General features: G+C 49.7%; 2 protein-coding genes across 4 annotated transcripts in view; one reads left to right on the top strand and one right to left on the bottom strand.

Annotated features, from left to right (window-relative positions):
* Nucleotides 1-13,658, bottom strand: part of PLCB2 (phospholipase C beta 2) — a 40,730-nt gene extending 27,072 nt beyond the window's left edge. Inside the window, exons 1-4 of one of the 3 annotated variants that reach the window (XM_085063475.1) lie at nt 13,454-13,658; nt 3,691-3,771; nt 3,521-3,598; nt 1,896-1,964 (exon numbers count right to left, since the gene is read on the bottom strand). In XM_085063475.1, coding sequence (XP_084919601.1) covers nt 1,896-1,964; nt 3,521-3,598; nt 3,691-3,771; nt 13,454-13,486 — 261 coding nt within the window. In that variant the 5' untranslated portion in view covers nt 13,487-13,658. Of the gene's footprint in view, nt 1-1,895; nt 1,965-3,520; nt 3,599-3,690; nt 3,772-7,177; nt 7,629-13,453 lie in introns of those variants that run through there. The other 2 variants (XM_085063478.1, XM_085063477.1) reach the window with 2 other exon arrangements.
* Nucleotides 13,659-13,750: 92 nt separating this feature from the next.
* Nucleotides 13,751-14,806, top strand: INAFM2 (InaF motif containing 2). Its single transcript, XM_085063494.1, has one exon. It carries the CDS (start codon nt 13,924-13,926, stop codon nt 14,314-14,316), a length of 393 nt encoding a protein of 130 aa, XP_084919620.1. The 5' UTR covers nt 13,751-13,923; the 3' UTR covers nt 14,317-14,806.
* Nucleotides 14,807-19,515: the final 4,709 nt, after the last annotated feature.

Here is a 19,515-nt window from a genome sequence, read left to right as displayed (position 1 = left end):
AGCTCCTGCACTGGATGAAACCCTGAGTAATTGCTTCAAACCATGAGTAGCTGCTTTGTGCTCCCCTTCTTCATTCAACTCCTGATTTTACAGCACTCCACATCCCATTCACCAAATTCCTTCTGCCAGACTACCATCCCTCCTACTCAGATGTTCTGCCCCCAGCAGCCACTTCATTCCTTTGTTAATCCTGCTGCTCTTCCATACCTTTTCCAGTTCTAGCCTAAATTGAGAGTACACTAGAATTGCACATAAATATGGGTCCATTTGGGGTGTACACTACAGAAGGACTTCCAAATTATTTCCTTAGAATTCCAAACATTCCATTTACTTTTAGGGGCAAACACTGCTGAACACTACATTGATATTTTACCATACACCCACGATGTTTTCTGAGTAGCGACAGTCAACTCAGGGCCTGCTATTACAGAAGAATGAGGGACTTTTTTCCTTGTGCATTGGCTGATTTTTATCATCTGTATGAAATTACCACTCATTAGATCAGTCAATGAACAATTCAAGGTCTTCCTGCAAACCAGCCTGATTTTATTACCCCAAATAACTCTGTACCTCTGGCAAACTGTCTTCGCCTGGTACTCTCCAGTTAGTCTTCCTTCACTAATTCCTAAAATTTAGGACATGTTTCTCCAGCCTCCTGTTGCCACCAGGACATCCACCCATGACCTCAGTACTTCCACCAGCAATTTAGCAACTGTATCAAAGATCAATTCATTTTGCCAACAGGCTATTCCTCAAAGTTTCACACACTAGAAAAGGATACCTCTCCTTTAGGCTGGCCTCTTCCTTAGTGTGTCCCATTTGGAGGGCAGCACCATCTCTAACAGCCCCAAATATTTTATTCTCTCAAATTAAAACTTAACTTCCAGAGAGCTTTTTTTAACCACAATTCCCACAAAACAAGTTGCAGACAAAGTTTTAGGCTCATTGAAAACTCAAGTATGTTCCATTCTAGTGAATTTCGAAGGAGAAAGGCAGTTTCTCTGAAGGACATGTGGTTTTTAAGAAGATGGGTAGTGTTCTTGAGCTCTGCTGTGTCTTTAGCACCCACCTTATATTGGTGTTTTGAGAAATACTGGTCTTGGGGAGCTCTGAACAGACATTTTAAGAGCAGATTGAGAAAACAGCCACACAAGTTATGCAAAAGGCTGCTTGAGGCTCAGCAGATATTGCAAAACCTTCCCCTTTTGCCTTAGAGTCACCTGTATCACCACATGACCCATTAACTTTACTCCTTTGGTCCCTTTCCACCTTTGAGGCTTTACTGCAGTTTTCTTCTTGCCTTTTCCGTACATGGAAAAGTTAAAAACAAACAATAAAAAGTCACAGAAATAAAGTCCTAACAAGGGCTGCAGGAAGCTTCTATTATAACTGAAATCAAAACCAAAGCACTGATCACATGCAAATGTAAAAATACATGAAAAAAGAAAGAAAAAATCTAGTTTTTCTGAGGAGAAAAAGCCCAGTACACACTGCTGGAATGGCATTGTAATTCCAGGTTTGTGGGTAACCCATCCTGTGCATCCTTACACAAGGGCAGCTCCGGTGACTCAGTGCAGGAGCATCACAGCCTCCAGCAGGACTTACCAGTGCAGCAGGGCACTTGGAAGGTGAGTTGGTTTTCCTGGCTTTCTGGCACATTCCTTCCAACAAGCCCATCTACCTTAGTCTGGAAGTGCCACTTTTGGGTGCACAGAGGGCCACTGGGAGGTCAGGGACAAGATCAAGATGGTTTTTCTGTATTTACATAGCTGTGATGTAAGGAGCTTGGATCCTCCTACAGAAATCCAGGACAAACTGCCTGAACTCTCACCAAAACTGCAGGCAGCCCAGTCTTTCCCATTGAAACACTGGACAGAAGGAAGCTATGGACTCACCTTGGGCATTTTGGCAAATCGCCCCACTCGGGTGTCTCGGATGCTGGTGATATCCAGAATTTCCCTTTCCTACAACAGAATAAGGACAAGGAAATTGAGGAATGACAAAGGAGGAAGGAAAGCACTCCATGACAGAACCCCAAGAAGCTGTAAAGCAGGTTTGGGTCAGTGTCTTTCCCTGTGGAAGAGCTCTCCCAGCAGGAACAAGGCAGGGAGGGAAGCCGTTCCCATGGAGGACACTGCACAGCCTTCAGCAGGCAGCTCCTCCACATCCTCACTACTGGCTTGTTGTCTTGTTTGTTCTTTTAATATACAGCCTGAATTTCCTTCCTCTGTTACTAATTTTTCTTCTCACCATGGGTCTGGAGAACAAATTATCCTTGTTGCAGCAGATAGTATTATTTTCCAAGATCACAATACGGGACAATGTGGATGCCACGTCTTCTGGCTGTATCCCCATTTTATTGTTAAGCGGGACAGCAATTTTACTCCTAATCCCACTCCTTTCTGGGTCCCTAGAGCAAAAGCAGTTCTGTTTACCTTAGCTGATTAAATGCTTTTAAATGCTCTTTAATCAAGAGCATTTTCCAGGAATCTGAGACCCCTTCCAGTCTGGGTTTCCTTGTGGCAGCTACGCTTCCTTCCCCCAGCCCCTTTCCCAGGTATCCCAATGAAGTATCTCCCTTTCCATGGGAGCTCCATGCCTCGCTTTGTGCTCCACGTCTTCCTGCTGGAACCCTTAGAGCAGAAATTCTACCACCCGAGCAGACCTTGAAAGCAGAGCAGGAGTGACAGAGACAGAGGGGTGTGATAGTCCCCAGCTTTGTGACACTGTTCCCAGGGGATGTGGCTGTGGCAGTGCCCAGCCCCAGCTGGCACTGGGCTCAATCTCTGGACAAGCAGAGCTCACCCATCCCATTAGTTCCCTGGTCAGGCCCTGTGCAGGATGGTCTGACTATCTCCCACGGCATGTAGGTCAGGCAGAGGAAGTAGAGCTGAACCACAGCCTGCTCTGGAAAGCAGAAGTAAGCCCAGCCTTCCACCTCCCTCTCCACCACTTGATGCTACTCATCAGTGAGGAACTGAACTCTCTTTCCTCCATGTGTTGCCTCTCCCTCTCCTCCAGCAGCTGGCATCCTGTGCTTTGCTCGGGCAGCCTGCACACACCACCTTGAGCACAGCTCGCTCTCCAGACCCCACAGAGGCCCTTCATCACTATGGTCACTACATTTGAACTAAAATGTACAAAACCCCAATGAGGCAGTTAATGGCCCCATTGTACAGGTTGGGAGAATCCCATATCTTGCTGGGTGACAAGGATATCAGCACAACTGTTCTCTGTGAAGTCCTTTGAAGGACAGGTAATGAGCTTTGCAGGAGTCAAAATGCCAGCATGACAGGCACAGGAAGGCCACACTCATACCTTCAGTTCTTGCTCTTTCCTGGTGCTGTGAAAACCAACTTGCCCCTGACTAATTCCCGCTCCTTGGAGGGGTGTCCCTGCTAAGAGGAACGAGCGTGGCAGTTTGCTCCCAAGTGCAGGACCTGTGCATTTGTGGTGTTTTCATCTCACATGAGCCTGACCTGGCTGCTTGGAGCCCAAGCTGTGCAGTCTCAACACTCACCGTGCTCTGATGGGTCCAGTACAGGTAAAAGCCCTGGGGATCCACTCGGAGAATCACAGGAGAAGCAGTTGATGTTTCCTGACAAAATAAACAAAAAAAAGAATGTTGGCAGCTTGGGTGATTTGGAGAAAGCATCCTGGGACAGGAGGTTCCCCAGTTGTAATACAGACCTGGGCAGGTGAACACCCTCTGGGATTTATGAAAATGAACCCAAGGATTTTAGGATATCTCCAGAGCGACACTGTGAGGCTCTGGAAGCAGAAGCCTGAGTCAGCTGACCTAACCTGTGCATTTAATAAGAACAGCTCTCTTGGAGCTTTCTACACAAAGAACTATGAGAACAAAGTACATGGAGATTCAGTTGATTTTTTTCATTTGAACAGTTTCCTTCACCTGCTTCATTCTACAAGCTCAGGAGTAGCTGAAGCCAAGCAGAGAGAGCATTCATCTGTGGCATCTCCCATCCAGGTGCTCAAGCTGGTTAGCTGGGCTCCTAGTCAGGAAGACTTCAAGAGGTCCATCAATACAGCATCATTATGCTGCTTTATGTGGCAATTCTGAAACTCCCCAGACTGTCTCTACACAGACCATCAAAAGCAGCAGCTATGCATACACTCACACCAGAGGCACAAATCAGAGGAAATTATTTGGGGCTGACCCTGAACCCCACACAGCCCTTTCTGAGAAGGCTCCAAATTCAATTCAGGAAGCTGAAACACCTCACTGCTGAGATGAAACCAGTGATGAAACTTGGAAGTTGTGCTTGTCTCTTGGCTTCAGGTTCTTCAGCTTGTTACTCGACTTAGACTTCACTCTAGAGTGTATCTGTATTTTCAGGGACCTCCATTTCCACACTCAATATTGACAGTAAACTGTTCATTGCACAGCACATTGTATGTGGTCCTTTTACTCCCTCCTGTCTTCCTCCTGCTGTGCCAGGGCCAGCGCTGGCCTGCCCAGCACCATGTCGATGTTCCCAGAGCTCTGGGCTGGCTCCCTGCACACGTGGCCATGGAAAGCAGAACAGGCCCCACAGTGCCACCAGAGTATGGAGCCCTGTTCCAGATTACCCTTATCTCCCACAAAGCAGCTTTCTGGGGGGCAAGCTAAGGCTGCAAGGAAGCTGCTGCCAGCAGGGATCCTGGGCAGGGCCAGGGCTGTCTGGGGGTAGAGGCAGCCCCTCCAGTGGGATGACTCCTGACGGCAAAGAGAGCTGGCAATCCTACAGAAGATGGTCTGGCAGCCAAACTGGCTGCTGCTCGCTCTGTGGGGCAGAAAGCAAACACTGTCTGCTAAAATCCTGAAAGGTAATCCATGAAAGGTAATCCATAACCTTTCAAAGACAGAACAGTTCTGCCTCTACTATGAGGACTCAGAGTCAGCACAGAGCCAAACCAACACCTGCCTGCCCTGCTCTAGAGGTCAGCTACTACCCTGTGCCCTACCTGAGCTTCTCACAGAGTTCCCAGCTGGTTCTTGAACTCAACTACTGCCCATGGAGTAGGACTTCACTTCTTCGGTCTGCTTGGCAGCTCCAGCTTGCTGGATGCTGAACAAAGCACAGCAGAGCTGCTCCTTAACCCAAAGTCCTGAAACTGACTCCGTGGGACAGGTCAGAATAGTCCTGCCTGTCAGGGATCCATTGCTCTCTCCTCTAGACTACCTTACCAAAGCTGGACAAGGTGAAGGCTCTGTATAAAAAGTGTGGGTTTGCTTTTTTTGCTGGAAGACCCCAGTTCAGTGCCAAGCTGAACAATGATGTAAGAGGCCAATATGATCTTCCTTGACTCCTTTGCCTCACTTATTGTGGAAGGAGCTCAATACTGTTGCCAACAGCACAGTCAGGTCAATTGAAAGACACACAAAAACCACAACTCTCATGAATTCTAAAGCACAGCAATCCTTCAGTCTGGAGCTCTCACCACCATCCTCTGCAGCCTGCTCTAACCATGGATTATGAAAGCCCAGTGTGATGGAGCAATGTGACCAGAACAGCCCCCTCATGGAGAAGCCTTTCTTTATTGGTAGAGATCAAGTCTGTAAACTACTTAGTTGAGGCAACCTTTTAGGAATGTTTACAAACATATAAACCTTAGGAAAAGATCCAGACAGGAATTGAGCTCACTAACCAACAGCTGCAGCAGCAAATAAACACTTGTGGGTCTTGGAAGCCCAACTTGACTCACACTGGGTTTTAAGGGAACCTATCCCAGGAATACCCAGTAAAGAAGTACTTAACAGCTTCTAATTTTTGGGAGAGTGGTCCCCAAGGACTGAGCACAAAGTCATCAGTGAGTTTAGACAAGTTTGGCTACTGTTATTCTGAGAAACCAGATCCCTGTTCAAATTCTAAGAAGACCCAAGTGCACTCTGCAGGCACTGGGCACACAGGAAAGAGGAAGGCTGTGCCTTTCACTGTGCCCCAGAGTCATCCTGCTGTTTACATACTGCTAGTGGAGCAACTGTCAGTGATATTCCAACCCATATTCCTCACATCCATCCTTTCTGCCACCTGCACAGAACACTGCTCTCATTTCTCAGTGCCACTGGACCACCCTCGTTGATGTTGCACACAGGTGATTCACTCCCCCACATACTCCCTTGGGATTTAACACTCTATTCTAGCTTCACACCCACCAAAGTGCTAATCCCTCCTGCACTGCTGCTGCAGGCTCCTTCTGACCATCTTGTTTGCAACACCACATGAACTGTCTCCCCAGATCCCCATGAACAACCATAACCTGTTATGGGTTAAGGGTTGTTGTTATGGGTTAAGGGTTTCCCCCCTTTTATCAACATCGATGCTCAACAGCAGGCAATCCATCTCCAGACAACATAAATGGGCAGCTGCTCTCCTCCTGCTCAGTTGTGTGGCTACTGGGGTAAACACTTCTTTGCCTCCTTTAAAAATGAGGAGGGGAACCCTTACATTCCAATGAACTGCTGCTGCTCTGCACTTTCTTCCCCTCCCACAGAAAGACAGTGACTGCAAAGCAGCCATTTAGAAGGTAAGGAGGACAATGAACTGGAGAGAGCAGCAGCCTCCTGCTCTCCAGCCTCCCTGAAGCTCCAGCCCTGTCAAAGCACAGGCTCTTTGCTGCTCGGTTGCCATACGCTCGGGAATTCCCAGACCCAGGGGCCAGGCAGGCGTGGGAGGCCATGGCTCACCCCTGATCCACTCAGGCAACAGGGCCATAAGAGGAAGCAGCTTGGAGGCTGATTTCATCTCTATCTGCAAAGTACAGTGAGCGCTCTCTGCTCTGGAGTAGATCCTACCCCTCACGCTCCTCCAGAAAGTCAAAATGCAGCACATGCACCTCACCCCACAGAGACTCCCAGCACTGACCACCTTCCCAAGGGCTGGTGTCCTACACCAGAGGCTGCACACACAGACCCAAAGCACACTCACTCAATTTGTTTCCATCCTCCACAACAAGAAGTGCAGAAACCACATCTTCAACCCCGTACACACCTCACCTTGATTTTAGTCTTCAGCTTTCCTGTTTTTCCCAGCTCCCCCTCCCTGTCCAGAGATCTCTGCTCTCAAGTGAGTTACCACACTGAACACAGGCTCCCAGCCTCCCCACAAGCAGTGACCCAACCAGTGTCTCCCTGCTCCGCAGAGGCAGCCTAGGGAAGGAACACCCCAGTACTCACATCATCCCATTTGATGAAGCGGTCTCCCTTGCACAGGTACTCCTTCACCTCTGGGGGCTGCAGGACGGGGCTCAGCATGGACATGATCCCGCAGATGTGCCCCTCGGCTACCAGAAGCAAGGGCAGCTGCACAGTTCACTCCACCTCGGTCCCCTCTCCTCTATCTCTGCCTCTCACATGGCAGGGCGTTCTGCCATGGCCACTGTTGGCATCGGAGAGCAAACAACCTCTTATATCCCAGCCCAATTTAGGAGGGGCAGGGACAGGCAGGCGAGGAATGATGAATCTGCATTGTAAATCAACAGCTCTCCAGGCAAGTAGAGCCTCACCCAAGGTCACCCACAGGAAGGCTGGCGATGGCTGGGGTGCTCGTGGGCACACACAACCACTGTCCCTCTGGGAGGGATCCACTCCTTGGAGCTGTGCTGGTGAGGCACCCGGCTCGGTGAACTTCCGCAACTCAACTTCCTTAAATGCTCTCTTGACGAAATACAGGCATTGCCAGAAATGCTCCAACTGCTTCAGCAGCTGTGGTTACGGAGCAGCTCAGCTCTGGCTACAGGCAGACTGCCCCCTTCATGCAACAGGCCAGATGTCCCAGGAAACAAACTCATTCCTTGCTCTGGACAGATTCCATTTCTGGGGCCACTCACTGCACTGTCCAGTCTTAAACAATTTTCCTTTCTCTTATGGGCTCTTTTAAATGTCAACCTTAAAGTGAGACAGACCAGCAGAGCAGCTGGAAATTCCCTAGATGAAATAAAACAGAGTTACAAGGAACTGCACAATTCTCTGGATTGACTTGGGTCTGTGGCAGATACGTGGGACAGATACAGAACAGGAGAGGTGGCAAGGTGAGGATTGTGGTGACAAGGCTGCAGAGAAGTTACCAAAAGCAGAACAGGTTAAAGGCAAACAGGGCCAAAACGAGTCTCTGCTCCTGACCTTGGAACAAAGTAATTCCATGTGGGCAGAAGAGGAGGAAAGGAGTTCTGCTGGTTGATGGGCACTGGCTGACCTGGAGAGTGGCTTATGAAAAGGCCTGACATGGGCAAGATCAATTTTAGTCAGAGGCAGAGTCCCACAACTAATTACAAGTGGAGATAACTGCTATGACTGCTGTAGATTCCCAGGCACATGGCTGGATGTCTTCTATCAATGCCAAGGTGTGGCACTTGCCATTGCTCAAGAGGGACAAGGTGCTGGCAGAAGTAGCACAGACTCTCTAAGAAGGGGGGTACAAACCCCCCCACAGTGCAGGGCAAGCCAGATGCACATTCTGTTCCTTCCCAGCCCTGGTGTGATAAGTCTGGCACTTTGGAGCAGCCTGGACAGCTGGCAGAATGGTCACTGAAGGAATCCTAAGGGCATTCTCAGGTGTTTGTGGCATGAGGCAGGAAAGATTAACTGGAACTGTAGCAAGTGCTCCAACTGTAAAACTACAAAGGCTGGAATCAGAGCTCCCTGCTGCAGGAACAGAGAACCCTGAGCAAACCCAACATCCTTTGTCTTTCAAGGGTTTACCTGCCCAAAAAAAGCTTGGGAATAAGAGAGCTTCCGCATTTCCAGCTACCACGGCATTTTCCGCACTTATCTATCTTGCCCTTACAGGAACTGGCTATCCAAGGGAAGGCTGTTGGCTCCATTTCCTTAGGGTCACTGGGATATTCCAGGCACAGCCAAGCCAGTGTCACCATGATCCCACACTCAGGGAAAGTGGTTACCCCCAAGCAGAGAAGCAGCAGACGAGAGAGGGTGTAGTGAGGCATGAAAGTTCTCTACACTCGCCTGATCCCTTCTGCAAGGCCAGAGCAGCTTCAGGGCTGCTTCCCTTTACATTAGGGAGCAGCAATGGAGAGAATAGAGAGCATCAATCTTACTCAGAGGTGCTGCAGTCCTCCCAGCCTCTGGAACACTGACAGCACTGCAGGAAGGTCCTGAAGGTCACAGCTGTGAAGCAGTAAGAGGTGGGATGAGCTTTGCCAGCTGGTAGTGCCAAGGGCAGGTGAGATCAGTCATAGCTACTGGATCCTGTGGCTTGACTGGTATTATCAATTATGACAGCTTTATGAACCAAGTGTGCTTCCTGCCAGAACCTTCCTGCCAGGGCCTCACGGAGAGGCTGCTTCTGTCCTTCTCCCAAACCCAGATATTCATCAGCTTTCTCTGCCTCATCAACAAAGAAAGCAAGAATCCTGCCACAACCTTCATTTACACGTCACTCAAGGTCAGCTCTCCCTGAGGAATAAAACCTTAATTCAATAAATAATAAAATCATAACTGAGACCCAACCAAACACAAGCAGTGTGAAGAGCAGTGCCCAAGCTGGTGGCTGCCCTGCAAGGCCACGTGATACCCAACAGCAAGGGCCAAGCCCCGTTTTCACAAACGTTGTCACAAAAGCTGCAGCTCCCTTTCTTTTGCCCAACCCAGCCTCCTTATCTTCCATTTCACACTCCTTGCTCTGTGGGAGCCTCTGTCCCTTGCATGCAGAGATGGCTGATGGAGCCATGATAGGATAGAGCAGCAGTCCTGCCCTCTGTGGAAAGCTCCAACATCAGAGGAGGTGGGACCAACAGCACTCGAGCAGTATTTGTTTGTCCCAACCATCCTTTAATTTTCTCTCTCCTGGGAGGCCCATCACCCAGTGCACACTCATCCCACATCCCTCTGTGTCCTTGCTTTCCTCCCATACCTTCACCACCAGGTGTTCCACCACCTGCTACAACAGTTTTGATATGCAAACATTTCCTCTTTTGTCTAGTACCCTTTTTTCTCTCTGTGTGCTACCTATCCAGCAGCCTGTACCTCCCCCAAGGTGCATGCAACAGCAAGGCAGGCAGCATCACCCTTCAGACAAGGTTTAAAAGATAAGATTTGTAGACAATTATTTAAGCCATGCTGTTACCCACCCCCCCACCTCCTGACTTCCAGAAAATTACTCTGTTAACCTCCATCCCAGCTTACTCCTGGCACACAGAAAATCCGTAAGAAATATCTCCCAGTGCTGTTCCAGGATAATTACACTTTGCCATGTGTAATGCTGTCCTCTAGTGAAGAGCTGTGACACTGCACACCAGCAGTGAAGTTCCAGCTCTGCAAATGCCAGCCCATCCTGCTGCTTCTGTGGCTGCTCTGCCCTCAGAGCTCTGGCAATCCGGAAAGGATTAACGATACCATTAAGACCACAAAGCCAGTATTTTCTCACCACCCTGGAGTGCAGAACTGCTAAGGGTGTGTACAGGGGCATATTTTGTGTCCTACTTTGAGCCCAAACCACAAGGCCATGGACTCCTGACAGCTCTCAGCATGACTCTTCAGGCTTGCTCTGTGAAAGTCAGAGGGCAGTGGACTGTGGCACAGAGACAAGTGGCCACAGATGCCACAAAGCCATAAAAGCAGTGAGGTCTCGTGCAAAAAGAAAACAAACCAAGAAACTATCTGTCCAGCCACCACAACATGGTTAGGCCCATAATTAACTGCTCCCTAGGCAGAGTGTGTTGTGTTTACAGCACTGGCAGCTTTCAGCGTATTTCTGAACAGCACAGAGAGTGCTGCAAGCAGGATCACACCATGTTTAAGCATCCCATACATTCCTGCAGTGCCAAGTCACTGCTGCTCAGGGCTGGCTGGACCATGCCATTCCTGACTGCTAGAAAAAGAATGACCTGGCTTGGAAAGTCTTGTTAACAGGAAAGGAAGAGTGTGAGGAGCAGCAGCACACAAACAACATACCCATCTCATGGTATGCTTCAGAGAAGAACAGGAAAGCAATTTTACCACACCTGGAGGTGGATGCAGCCAGTTTCCCCTGTATTCACCTCCAGTACAAAACACTGCACAGGAAATCAGGACACTGGGGGAGGAAGCCCCATTCTGCTATTAAGCTCATCAACATTTCCTTCCCACTTCACCAGCCCAACCTACTCCAACTGCTTGGAGCTGAACAGGTGTCAGCCATGGTCTTCCCTGACCCTTCTACAAACTTCACTTCTCCACATGCTAGCCCAAAGCTCTGGTTTCTGTAATGTCCAGCCTCAACCTACAGCATTCTCCTCTTCCCTGCAAAGGCCTTTGCACAGCTCAGAGAGATGTCCCAGGCATGCCATCCAGTGTTCTGCTACTCCCAGAAGCAGGGTCTGCATGGAGAGAATCTATCTCAGACCAGCAATCTTCCATTAATTAAGTCTTCCCTATCCTGCAGCACTGTGATCCTATTCACTGACTGTGATCATGGGAAATCAATAACAGGTTTATTTAGCTACACCCTTCAGGGGCCCTTGGAGAGCAAACAAACATCCCACTGCAACACATAGCAGCAGAATTCAAGCTTTCTAGTGGACCCTCAGACCTGAGAAGTCAAAATTAAAGCAGCTTATAAGGAACAGGAGCCTGCAGAGCAATTTTTGGAGTGGTGAGAGGAAGGCTGTTCAGGGGGCTCTGCAGCTCTCCTTCCTTAGCAGGTCCAGTCCCTGAGTGCACTGTGTACCTCCACTCTATTTTTCTCCAGCAAGTGATCTCTTTTGTGCTCTTTGTAAAGAATCCTAGAGAGGGATAATTTGCAAGCTGTGTCTAGTGCCAGACACAGTCACTGACTTTATAAGACCCCAGAGCTCCAGTTTTGCACCATAGAAGTCACTTGTTTCTGCTAAAACCCCAAGAACACAGCAAACACCACTACTGCAGCTCCTTTCCAGGGGGTTGTTAGCAAGGAGTTCTGCTCAGGAAAGAAGGCACACACCTGCTCACAGCTACCTGGAGAGAAGCTCACACCCAGTTATTTGTCCACAACAAAATGAAAAGCTGACTTTGGTAAAAGCCAAGACTGCACATTTAATGAACACAAGTTTTGCCCTACTCAAAGCTCCGAGAGCAGAGGGTTAGCAGGGAGAAGAGAGCCTTAACACTGCCAAATTTCTTGAATAATACCATGGAATTGTGTGTTTTATGAAGGGCAAGTCTCCACTGCAGCATGAATGAATCACAAATAAATGCAACAGGGAGGTGAAGCTGTTGGGCTGAAGGCAGAACACTGCAAGCCCACCACACTCACTGCATTTGCTGGGAATGTTCCAACAATTCCCCTGCATGTATGACCTTGCCCAAGGCCAGTTCCTAAATAGGGAAAGGTGAATACATGTTTTGACAATGAACAGATACATCTATCATATTGCTAATGATACTTGGTGGATATGAGAGGATACAAATACATTTGGTTGGAAGGTTCATCTAGAGGTCAGCTTTGGCTCAGGGCCTGTTGTTCAGGCCTTAGTACTTCAACTCTACAAGTACCAGGCAAAAACTGTCAAGACCTCACTAAGCCCCAGAGGCATTCCTTGTACATGTCAATCCTCTCCCTCTTAACTGGAATTAAGCAAGAGCATAGGGAAAGGACTTGTGGGAGGTAGTAACTCATCATCATTTCACCTGCTGAACACAAAAAGCAGAAGGGGCTGGAGCAAACCCATCATTGAGAGAAAACGCATTGAAAAACTACTAGAAAAATCAATTTTGTACAAATTGCTATAAATTTCCATGTATAATTACACTTAAACATATACAGGTCAAGCAACTTGGTGTATATAACCTCTAGAACACCACAGAGGAGGCAATTCTATAACCCAGGAAAGTTTTTCCAGCTGGTTACCATCAGCTAATTCCATTTATGTGTGAGATATTTGACTCTAAGGAGAACACAGATGTAACCAATACAATCAGGTGTAACCAATCAGCACAAGAGAGGCCCAGGGCACACAGAGAAGTCTCCCAATACTGGCTAACAAGAATTTCCCAGACATGCAGCAGCATTTCATGAACATTAAACACTCCAGGAGGCTTCATGATGTAGATCAAAATCGTTTGGGTTGGAACAGACCTTGAAAAATCATCTAGTCCTCCAGTAATACAAGTCCTGGGTTACAGGAGGTTTCTGCTGGAAACACTACACCTGACTGACCTCAGATTGACAGGAGGCAAAAAACGATTGCAGAAGGTGCAACTACATCATTACCAAAAGTAATTTCCTTGCAACAAGGCTAATTTATACCCCAAATCAGCATTTTAGTTGTCTTTTGAGCAAGACAGAAGAGCACTTTTGTAGGGAACTAACACCTGTGGAGTCAGGTAAAGCCATGCCTTAAGAGAAGATTTTGATTGTACCAGTAACAGGTTTGGGGACTGCCCAATTTGGACAAAACTGAGGCAGCTTTTCCCTCTAAAAATTGCCGCCTAGCTCGGGCACCCTTCCAGCCTCACAGAGGTGCAGGCAGCACTTACCTGCATCAGGGAGGCACCAAGAAGTAACTCCATTGGGAAGCCCAGGTAGAGAGGAGACTCCTGACCTCCTCCAGCGCCGGCATGTTCCAGGAGGCTGTGCCAGGAGCCTTCCCTGCGGCTCGGCGGGTGCTGCCCAGCTCCCTGAGGCACCGCTCACCGGGCTCCCCTCACGCCGGGACGGGAAAGCGGGATGACCAGAGGGCATAGTCCCGGGGGGCTCCTTTTAAAGGTGGCCCGGGCTCCTCCCCCTGCCCTGCCTCCTTCCCTGCCCTCCCTGCCCTTGCCGTCCCTCCCCTCGGGGCGGGGTTGCCCCCTGCGCTCCGCCCCTCGCCCCCGGCGGGGCAGCGCGGGCAGCGGCACCGGCGGCAGCGCGGGCGGTACCGGCATGTCCTGAGCGGCGGCGGCGGCCGATCCGGGCCGGAGCCAGCACGGAGGGCTCGGTGGAGCAGCGGGCCAAGGGCCGGGCCCCCATGAAGGAGAAGGAGGCGGGAGCGGAGCGGGGCAAGCCCGCCACTTACACCGGGGACAAGAAGGCGCGCATGGCGGCCAAGACCAACAAGAAGTGGGTGCGCCTGGCCACCGTGCTGGCCTACGTGCTCTCCGTCTCGCTGGCCGCCATCGTGCTCGCCGTCTACTACAGCCTCATCTGGCAGCCGGTGCGCGGCAGCGGCGGCTCCTCCAGCCCCGGCCCCGGCGCCGCCGCCACCCCCGCGCAGCTCCGCGCCGCGCCCGCCGGACCCACGGCGGGGCCTCCGCCCGCGCCGCCGCGCACCGGCCCCGGCCCCGGCCCCGGCGCCACCGCCCCGCCGCCAGCGTCCCCCCCGCCCGCGGCCGGGAGCGGGCAGGGCGCCGGCAGCCCCTGAGCCGGGAGGCCGCGGGAGGCCGCACGCCGCCGGGATGCGGCCGCGGGGCTCGGCGGAGGATGCAGACCGAAGGCTCGCCCGTCCCTGCGGCACCGTGCAGCGCCCGCGGAGACTGACCGGAGACTGACCTGGACACTGGCTCGGCCCCGTTTGGACTCGGTGGAACTGCGGTATCTTCTTTTTCCCCCGGTTTTTCCTCAAAAGGGAATTTTGTGGCTTCGTTTTCTTCCTCACCAGGGCTAGCTTCTCCCTTTGAACCCGCATTGAATTCCTGCGCTGTTTATGCCGGTCTGTTACCTATACAAGGATATCGATGTCCAAAAATTCCTCGCTATTTACAGGATCAGCTGGGAACAATACGAATTTAGAGGCTGTAATCCGTTGTTGAAGTAAAAAACAGTTTTGTTTAACGATGAGCATAAACTTATTTAAAATATGTGGAAGGTAAATTGACTTGTTTACTATATTAAAATATTTTCCCAATATGAAAGTCTCTGTAACACAGTATGTTCTCTTCGGTGGTGGGAGGAGGAATGCTGAACTGGAAGGGCTTTGAGTAGCAAAGATTTGGCCACTGCAATGGGCAGCTGTGGTATATGATGTGGATTCATTTGTCATTGGTCTCCATAGGTGAGGCTGGAGAAGCCTCTGCATGTGCCTAAATCCTGCTAATTGTGGAAACAAAGCAGTGTTGGTGGAAAGGTTTGATCTGTGCTGGCAGAGCAGGTGGAGCCGTGCTGGTGGGCTGTGAGCTGCAGTGTGGTTGTACCTTGTGCTGCTGCCTGCAAGGGATGGATTGTCCCTGCACCTTGGGGGCATGCAGAACCAGGGTAGGTCTGGGCCAGGCAGCTCCTCGTGTGCCCTGGGAAGGCTCTCCTCCCAGCTCCATGTTTTCCTGCCCTTTGCCTCTCAGAAATCATCTACTCCTTGATGAGCAGGGTGAAAAAATGGCCTTTAATGACTCTGGGATGTGGGATATCAACTAGGAAACTGTAAGAGCCATGTTGTTCCAAGCTGCTGCTTTCCAGATGGATGGATTCGGCTGAATCTGTGAGGCTGCCAGGCTGTGCTGCATCCTTATGAAAGACTCACAGCAGTTCAGATTCCTTCTGCTGAGGGATACAAATGTGCTGTAACGTGGCGTACGTATTTCAGTTGTGCACATCACAAAGGTACCGTAAAATATGGCACTTGGCTGCTTAAAAGAGCTGTTTCATATCAAAATTGGAGTCTGGGACTGTGGTGGTTTGTTAAGGCTGCCTCATCAGCTGGGCATTGCCTTTTACAGCATCTGTGAAAGGCACAACCTGGAGCAGAGGGCTTGGGGGAGAAATGAGGCGAAAGGAGAGTGGTTTGTGATCTTCTTTTCACCCTCCTTTCCAGTTTTCAGGGGAGCATGCAGGGATGGCTGTGCGTTGTTAGAACAGAAAGATGGTGGGAAGGACAAAACTATCCCGCTTAGTCACTTTAGCCAAAATCATGGGATCACTGCCACCCTCCAGCAGGGCAGGATGAGGAGCTGGAAGCACTGTACCAGCAGACAGCTGCCCTGCAGCTGTCAGCTCCCGAGCTGCTTCTCTGCTCTCCCTGTTCATCCGTGGGGAAAAGTGTCCTGGAGCAGCACCAGCTCCTGGCCCCATGGGTGTCTGCTCTGTGAGTGGGTGATTTTGTTCCCTTGGTGGTTCTGCCTGCAGTGTGTTGATCTCTCTCTGTGGGGCTTTGCATGCCCATGGTAGTTCCAGGTCCTGGTGACAGTGATGCCGTTTGCTGGCCTTGGGATACACTTCTGGTGGTGGGGGAAAGTTCCTGCAGCTCCCCAAGGGAGGAATCAGTGACAGAGAAACCAGGCTCGGCTCATTGTGGTGCCAGTTGAGTTTAGTCTGTTCCTTGGCTCGGGTGCTAAATGCAGAACCAGTTGGGAAGTGTCTCTGGGAAGGAGCTTGTGTTTAACTTGTAAAACCTTTGGAGATAAACAAAGCTGCATGCAATGACACGGCTGCTAGGATTTCTCTGCAGCTAGCCTGCAGCTCAGAGCTGGTGACTGAACGGTGCATCCAATGTGTGCTGGGTGTCCAGGGCCTCCTGGCATCCTTCACTTTAACTACAATTGCTCTCAGAAGACTAATAGAACCCGGCTGTGTGGCGCAGATGGGAGAGGAAGTGAATGGAATTAAATGGGCTGCGTGGCCCTCTTCCAGCCTGTCGTGTAACTGCTGAGAGACGCCTTGTACTTGGGAGCAGACACAACCCAAAGCTCTTTACCTGGTTTGTGGTTTTGGTGGCAAAGGATCTCTGGGACAGAGACAGTACTCAGATCCACTGGATCAAAGGGAACAGGCCCTTCACTGATGGCTGCCTCCCCTTCTGGTGCTAAAAATAGTTGATGAGCCAGTACGAGGATGGTTGTGGCTGTCTGCATTCCTGTAGGAAAGTGCAGGCTTGGTGAGTTCCCAGACTGTGTTTTTGCATCTTCTCCTCTGCTGACAAACAGATTTCAGTGAAATGCTGCTATTTCTGTACCCATTACAACTGGCTTTGGAACATCCTGGGGCTTCACTGTGGTTGTACTGAGTGTGTCAGGAAGGGGAAGCTGCCTGGGGAAGATGCAGAAGAGTTGTGGGCTGCCAGTCTAATGGCCAGGGAGCTTTGGTGATTTCAGCAGCCTGGTTTTCCAGATCTTCTGGACCCATATTCTTCAGCTACAGTCTCTTCCCCATCCTTTTCCTAGCCAGGAATTGCAGCCCTCTGGAGGCAGATGTGTTCCCGTTGGGATGCTGTTGCCAGCCTGTGATGAGCCCGTCGCTGTGCTTCTTACTCCCGTCATGACAGGCTGTCGAAGAAATCAGTGACTAAGTGCACTTTGCAAATACTCTAGTAACAAAAACAGCTCATCTGGACTGATTTCCAGGTGTAAGCTAACTTAAAATTCACGGCACTGGGGATTTCTTGGGAAGTAGATTGGCTGCAACAGATACTTGGATATTTTTTGCATTACCTTGCTGTCGTTGTACTGAGACAGTCATTGGCATCACAACAGAATTGCTTTAGTGCCCTAAAATGGTGCAGTCACCAGTCTGGGGTAAAGCTGAGGTTTAAAAGGCAGATGGTTGTGTCGTCTGTTACGTTACTTCAGCTCCAGTTCACCCTTTCCCTTTGCTGCTCCTCAAAAAAATAATAAAATCCAGGTTCACTTAGTGTGATTGTATCAGGCAAGACAAGGCACAGGGTTGTTTGTTGCTTCCTAGGTAGAAATAACTGTAACCTTGTGATTCAAGATGTTGATTCCTTGGAATTGCTGGGGAGGGTTGTTCCCTTCACACAGCTGCCGTCCTGCATGTCACTTGCCAACAGAGCTGTGCCATATTCCCAGTGTGTCTATGTTGGTGAGGAAGGGAGACGTCTGGAAGTCACCTGGATGAAGGAGATACTCAAGTGTGAGTGAAATACCTTAAAGCCCTTCGCTTTAGTGATAGAAGGAACTTGACAAGAGTCTCAGAACTCTGGGATGCTCCTGTAAAGGCATGATGGCTGTAAGCACATGGCTGGAATTCTGGCATCTGTGCTTCTATTTTTTCACTTCATTATTTATTGATTAAACATGGTAACAATTTTGTAATGCCAACTTTTCCTCCAAGTTTTGAGTCTCTGTATAATTTAAAGCCCAAGTTCCAGATTTTTGTCCTCTAGGAGCCTTTAAAAAATGGTGGCACAGGGAACAGAAGATGTTTGTCCAAATCTCCTTGGCTCTCTCCTTGCACATAAATGCCTCTGGCCCACACCTATTTATCAACATCTAATACCTAATATCTACCCTCTGCTGTGCACAGTGGTCTTGTCCCAATGAGCCCAGTTTGTCCAAGGAGAGCATTTGGCATAACTCACGTGCAGAGAGACCAGAAGGAAGGGAAATAGCAGGAAAAAGAGTTACTGGAGCACGTAATCTGCTCCAGCAGCTGGCTCACGTTTCCATCTCTAAAAGCTCTCTTTTCCCCAAGCACGTTCTCTTGTGGGCTCATCTGATGCAGTGCACGTCATCTTAATCCCAGATTCCTGAGCAGTATCTCTGAGGAGGAATCTTGGCTTAATCCCTGAGCGTAGCTGAAAATCAATTGTGTGGTGTAGTGATGATAGCAAAATCAGTGGCTGCTTCTGGGCATTGGGGATTTCCCTCGGAGAAGTGGAAGCTGATCTTGATGAGCTGTTCTGGATAGTGTTACCAATGGCTGACCCTGAGTCCTGGAGCTGCTGGAGCACACGGAAAGGGGAATGGGGTAAGAAACAGTCATAGCCGAGCTGGAGCATGAAGCTAAGGAGATGAAGCTTGGTTTGTGGCTGTTCCACAGGTGTTCAGAGGCAGTTTTGGGAAAGCTGGCCAGGTGCTATGTCACTGCACTGAGATGGTGTGAGCAGCAATCAGCCGCGCACTTCCCAGTCCTGCCTGCAGAGCCGGGGAGCTGGTCGAGCTGCTGCTGTACAACCTGTCCAGGGAAGGCAGCAGGCAACGTCCTGAACTTCCCAGCAGTGCTGTATCCTGCTGCTGCTCTGGGCCTGCTTTCACTGACTTGAAAAGCACTAACTGCTGTATTATGTACTTAAAGTACAAAACTGATGGCTAAGTGCCAGTCCCCTCTGCCATTTGCAACCAGTTAATCTGGGGGGAGGTTGGTGGGGAAAATCAGCAACATCTTCTGTTATTTTTTCTTCTAGAGACTCTGTATAGGGCTTTACTGGTTAGTGACCTGTGTGTATGCTCCTGCTGCAGGTATTGAACTTGTTGAGGTAGGAATGGAGAGTTGAACTGCTGTCGGGATTTTGTGTTACTGCCTCCTTCAGTAATTGCTTTAGAAACAGGTATCTCCAACTTTATCCAGATGTATTTTTGTCCTTGGCCTGAAGGCTTTTTAAATTTAATTCTTTATGCAAGAGCTGATTTCCTAGTCTGGGATCAATTCGGATAGTGTTAGTTACAGAGTTGCTGTGTTGAAATAGATTGTAAATTTCTAAGGAAATAAACAGTGTCTGGTTGCAAGCTGATCCTTTGGTTTGAAGGGAAAAGCGTTCTGCGTGGGAATGCTGCTGCTCCCCTGGTGTCTGGAAAAGCTGGAATAACTTCCACCAAATCCCTGATCTACCAGCCACTGCTGGGAGGGAATGGGTACGTGTGCAGGCAGGTGACTCTGAATTCTGCAAGCTGCCATT

The sequence above is a fragment of the Lichenostomus cassidix genome, chromosome 5, assembly GCF_008360975.1.
Source record: "Lichenostomus cassidix isolate B80296 chromosome 5, HeHo_3.0, whole genome shotgun sequence".
In the NCBI taxonomy this organism is placed as follows: Eukaryota; Metazoa; Chordata; class Aves; order Passeriformes; family Meliphagidae; genus Lichenostomus; species Lichenostomus cassidix.
The sequence above is the reverse complement of the archived record's forward strand: the minus strand, read 5'-3'. Positions and strand labels throughout refer to the sequence as shown.

Excerpts from the sequence above, each read along its gene's own strand:
- INAFM2 (XM_085063494.1), top strand. The coding sequence starts at position 13,924 with ATGAAGGAGAAGGAGGCGGGAGCGGAGCGGGGCAAGCCCGCCACTTAC.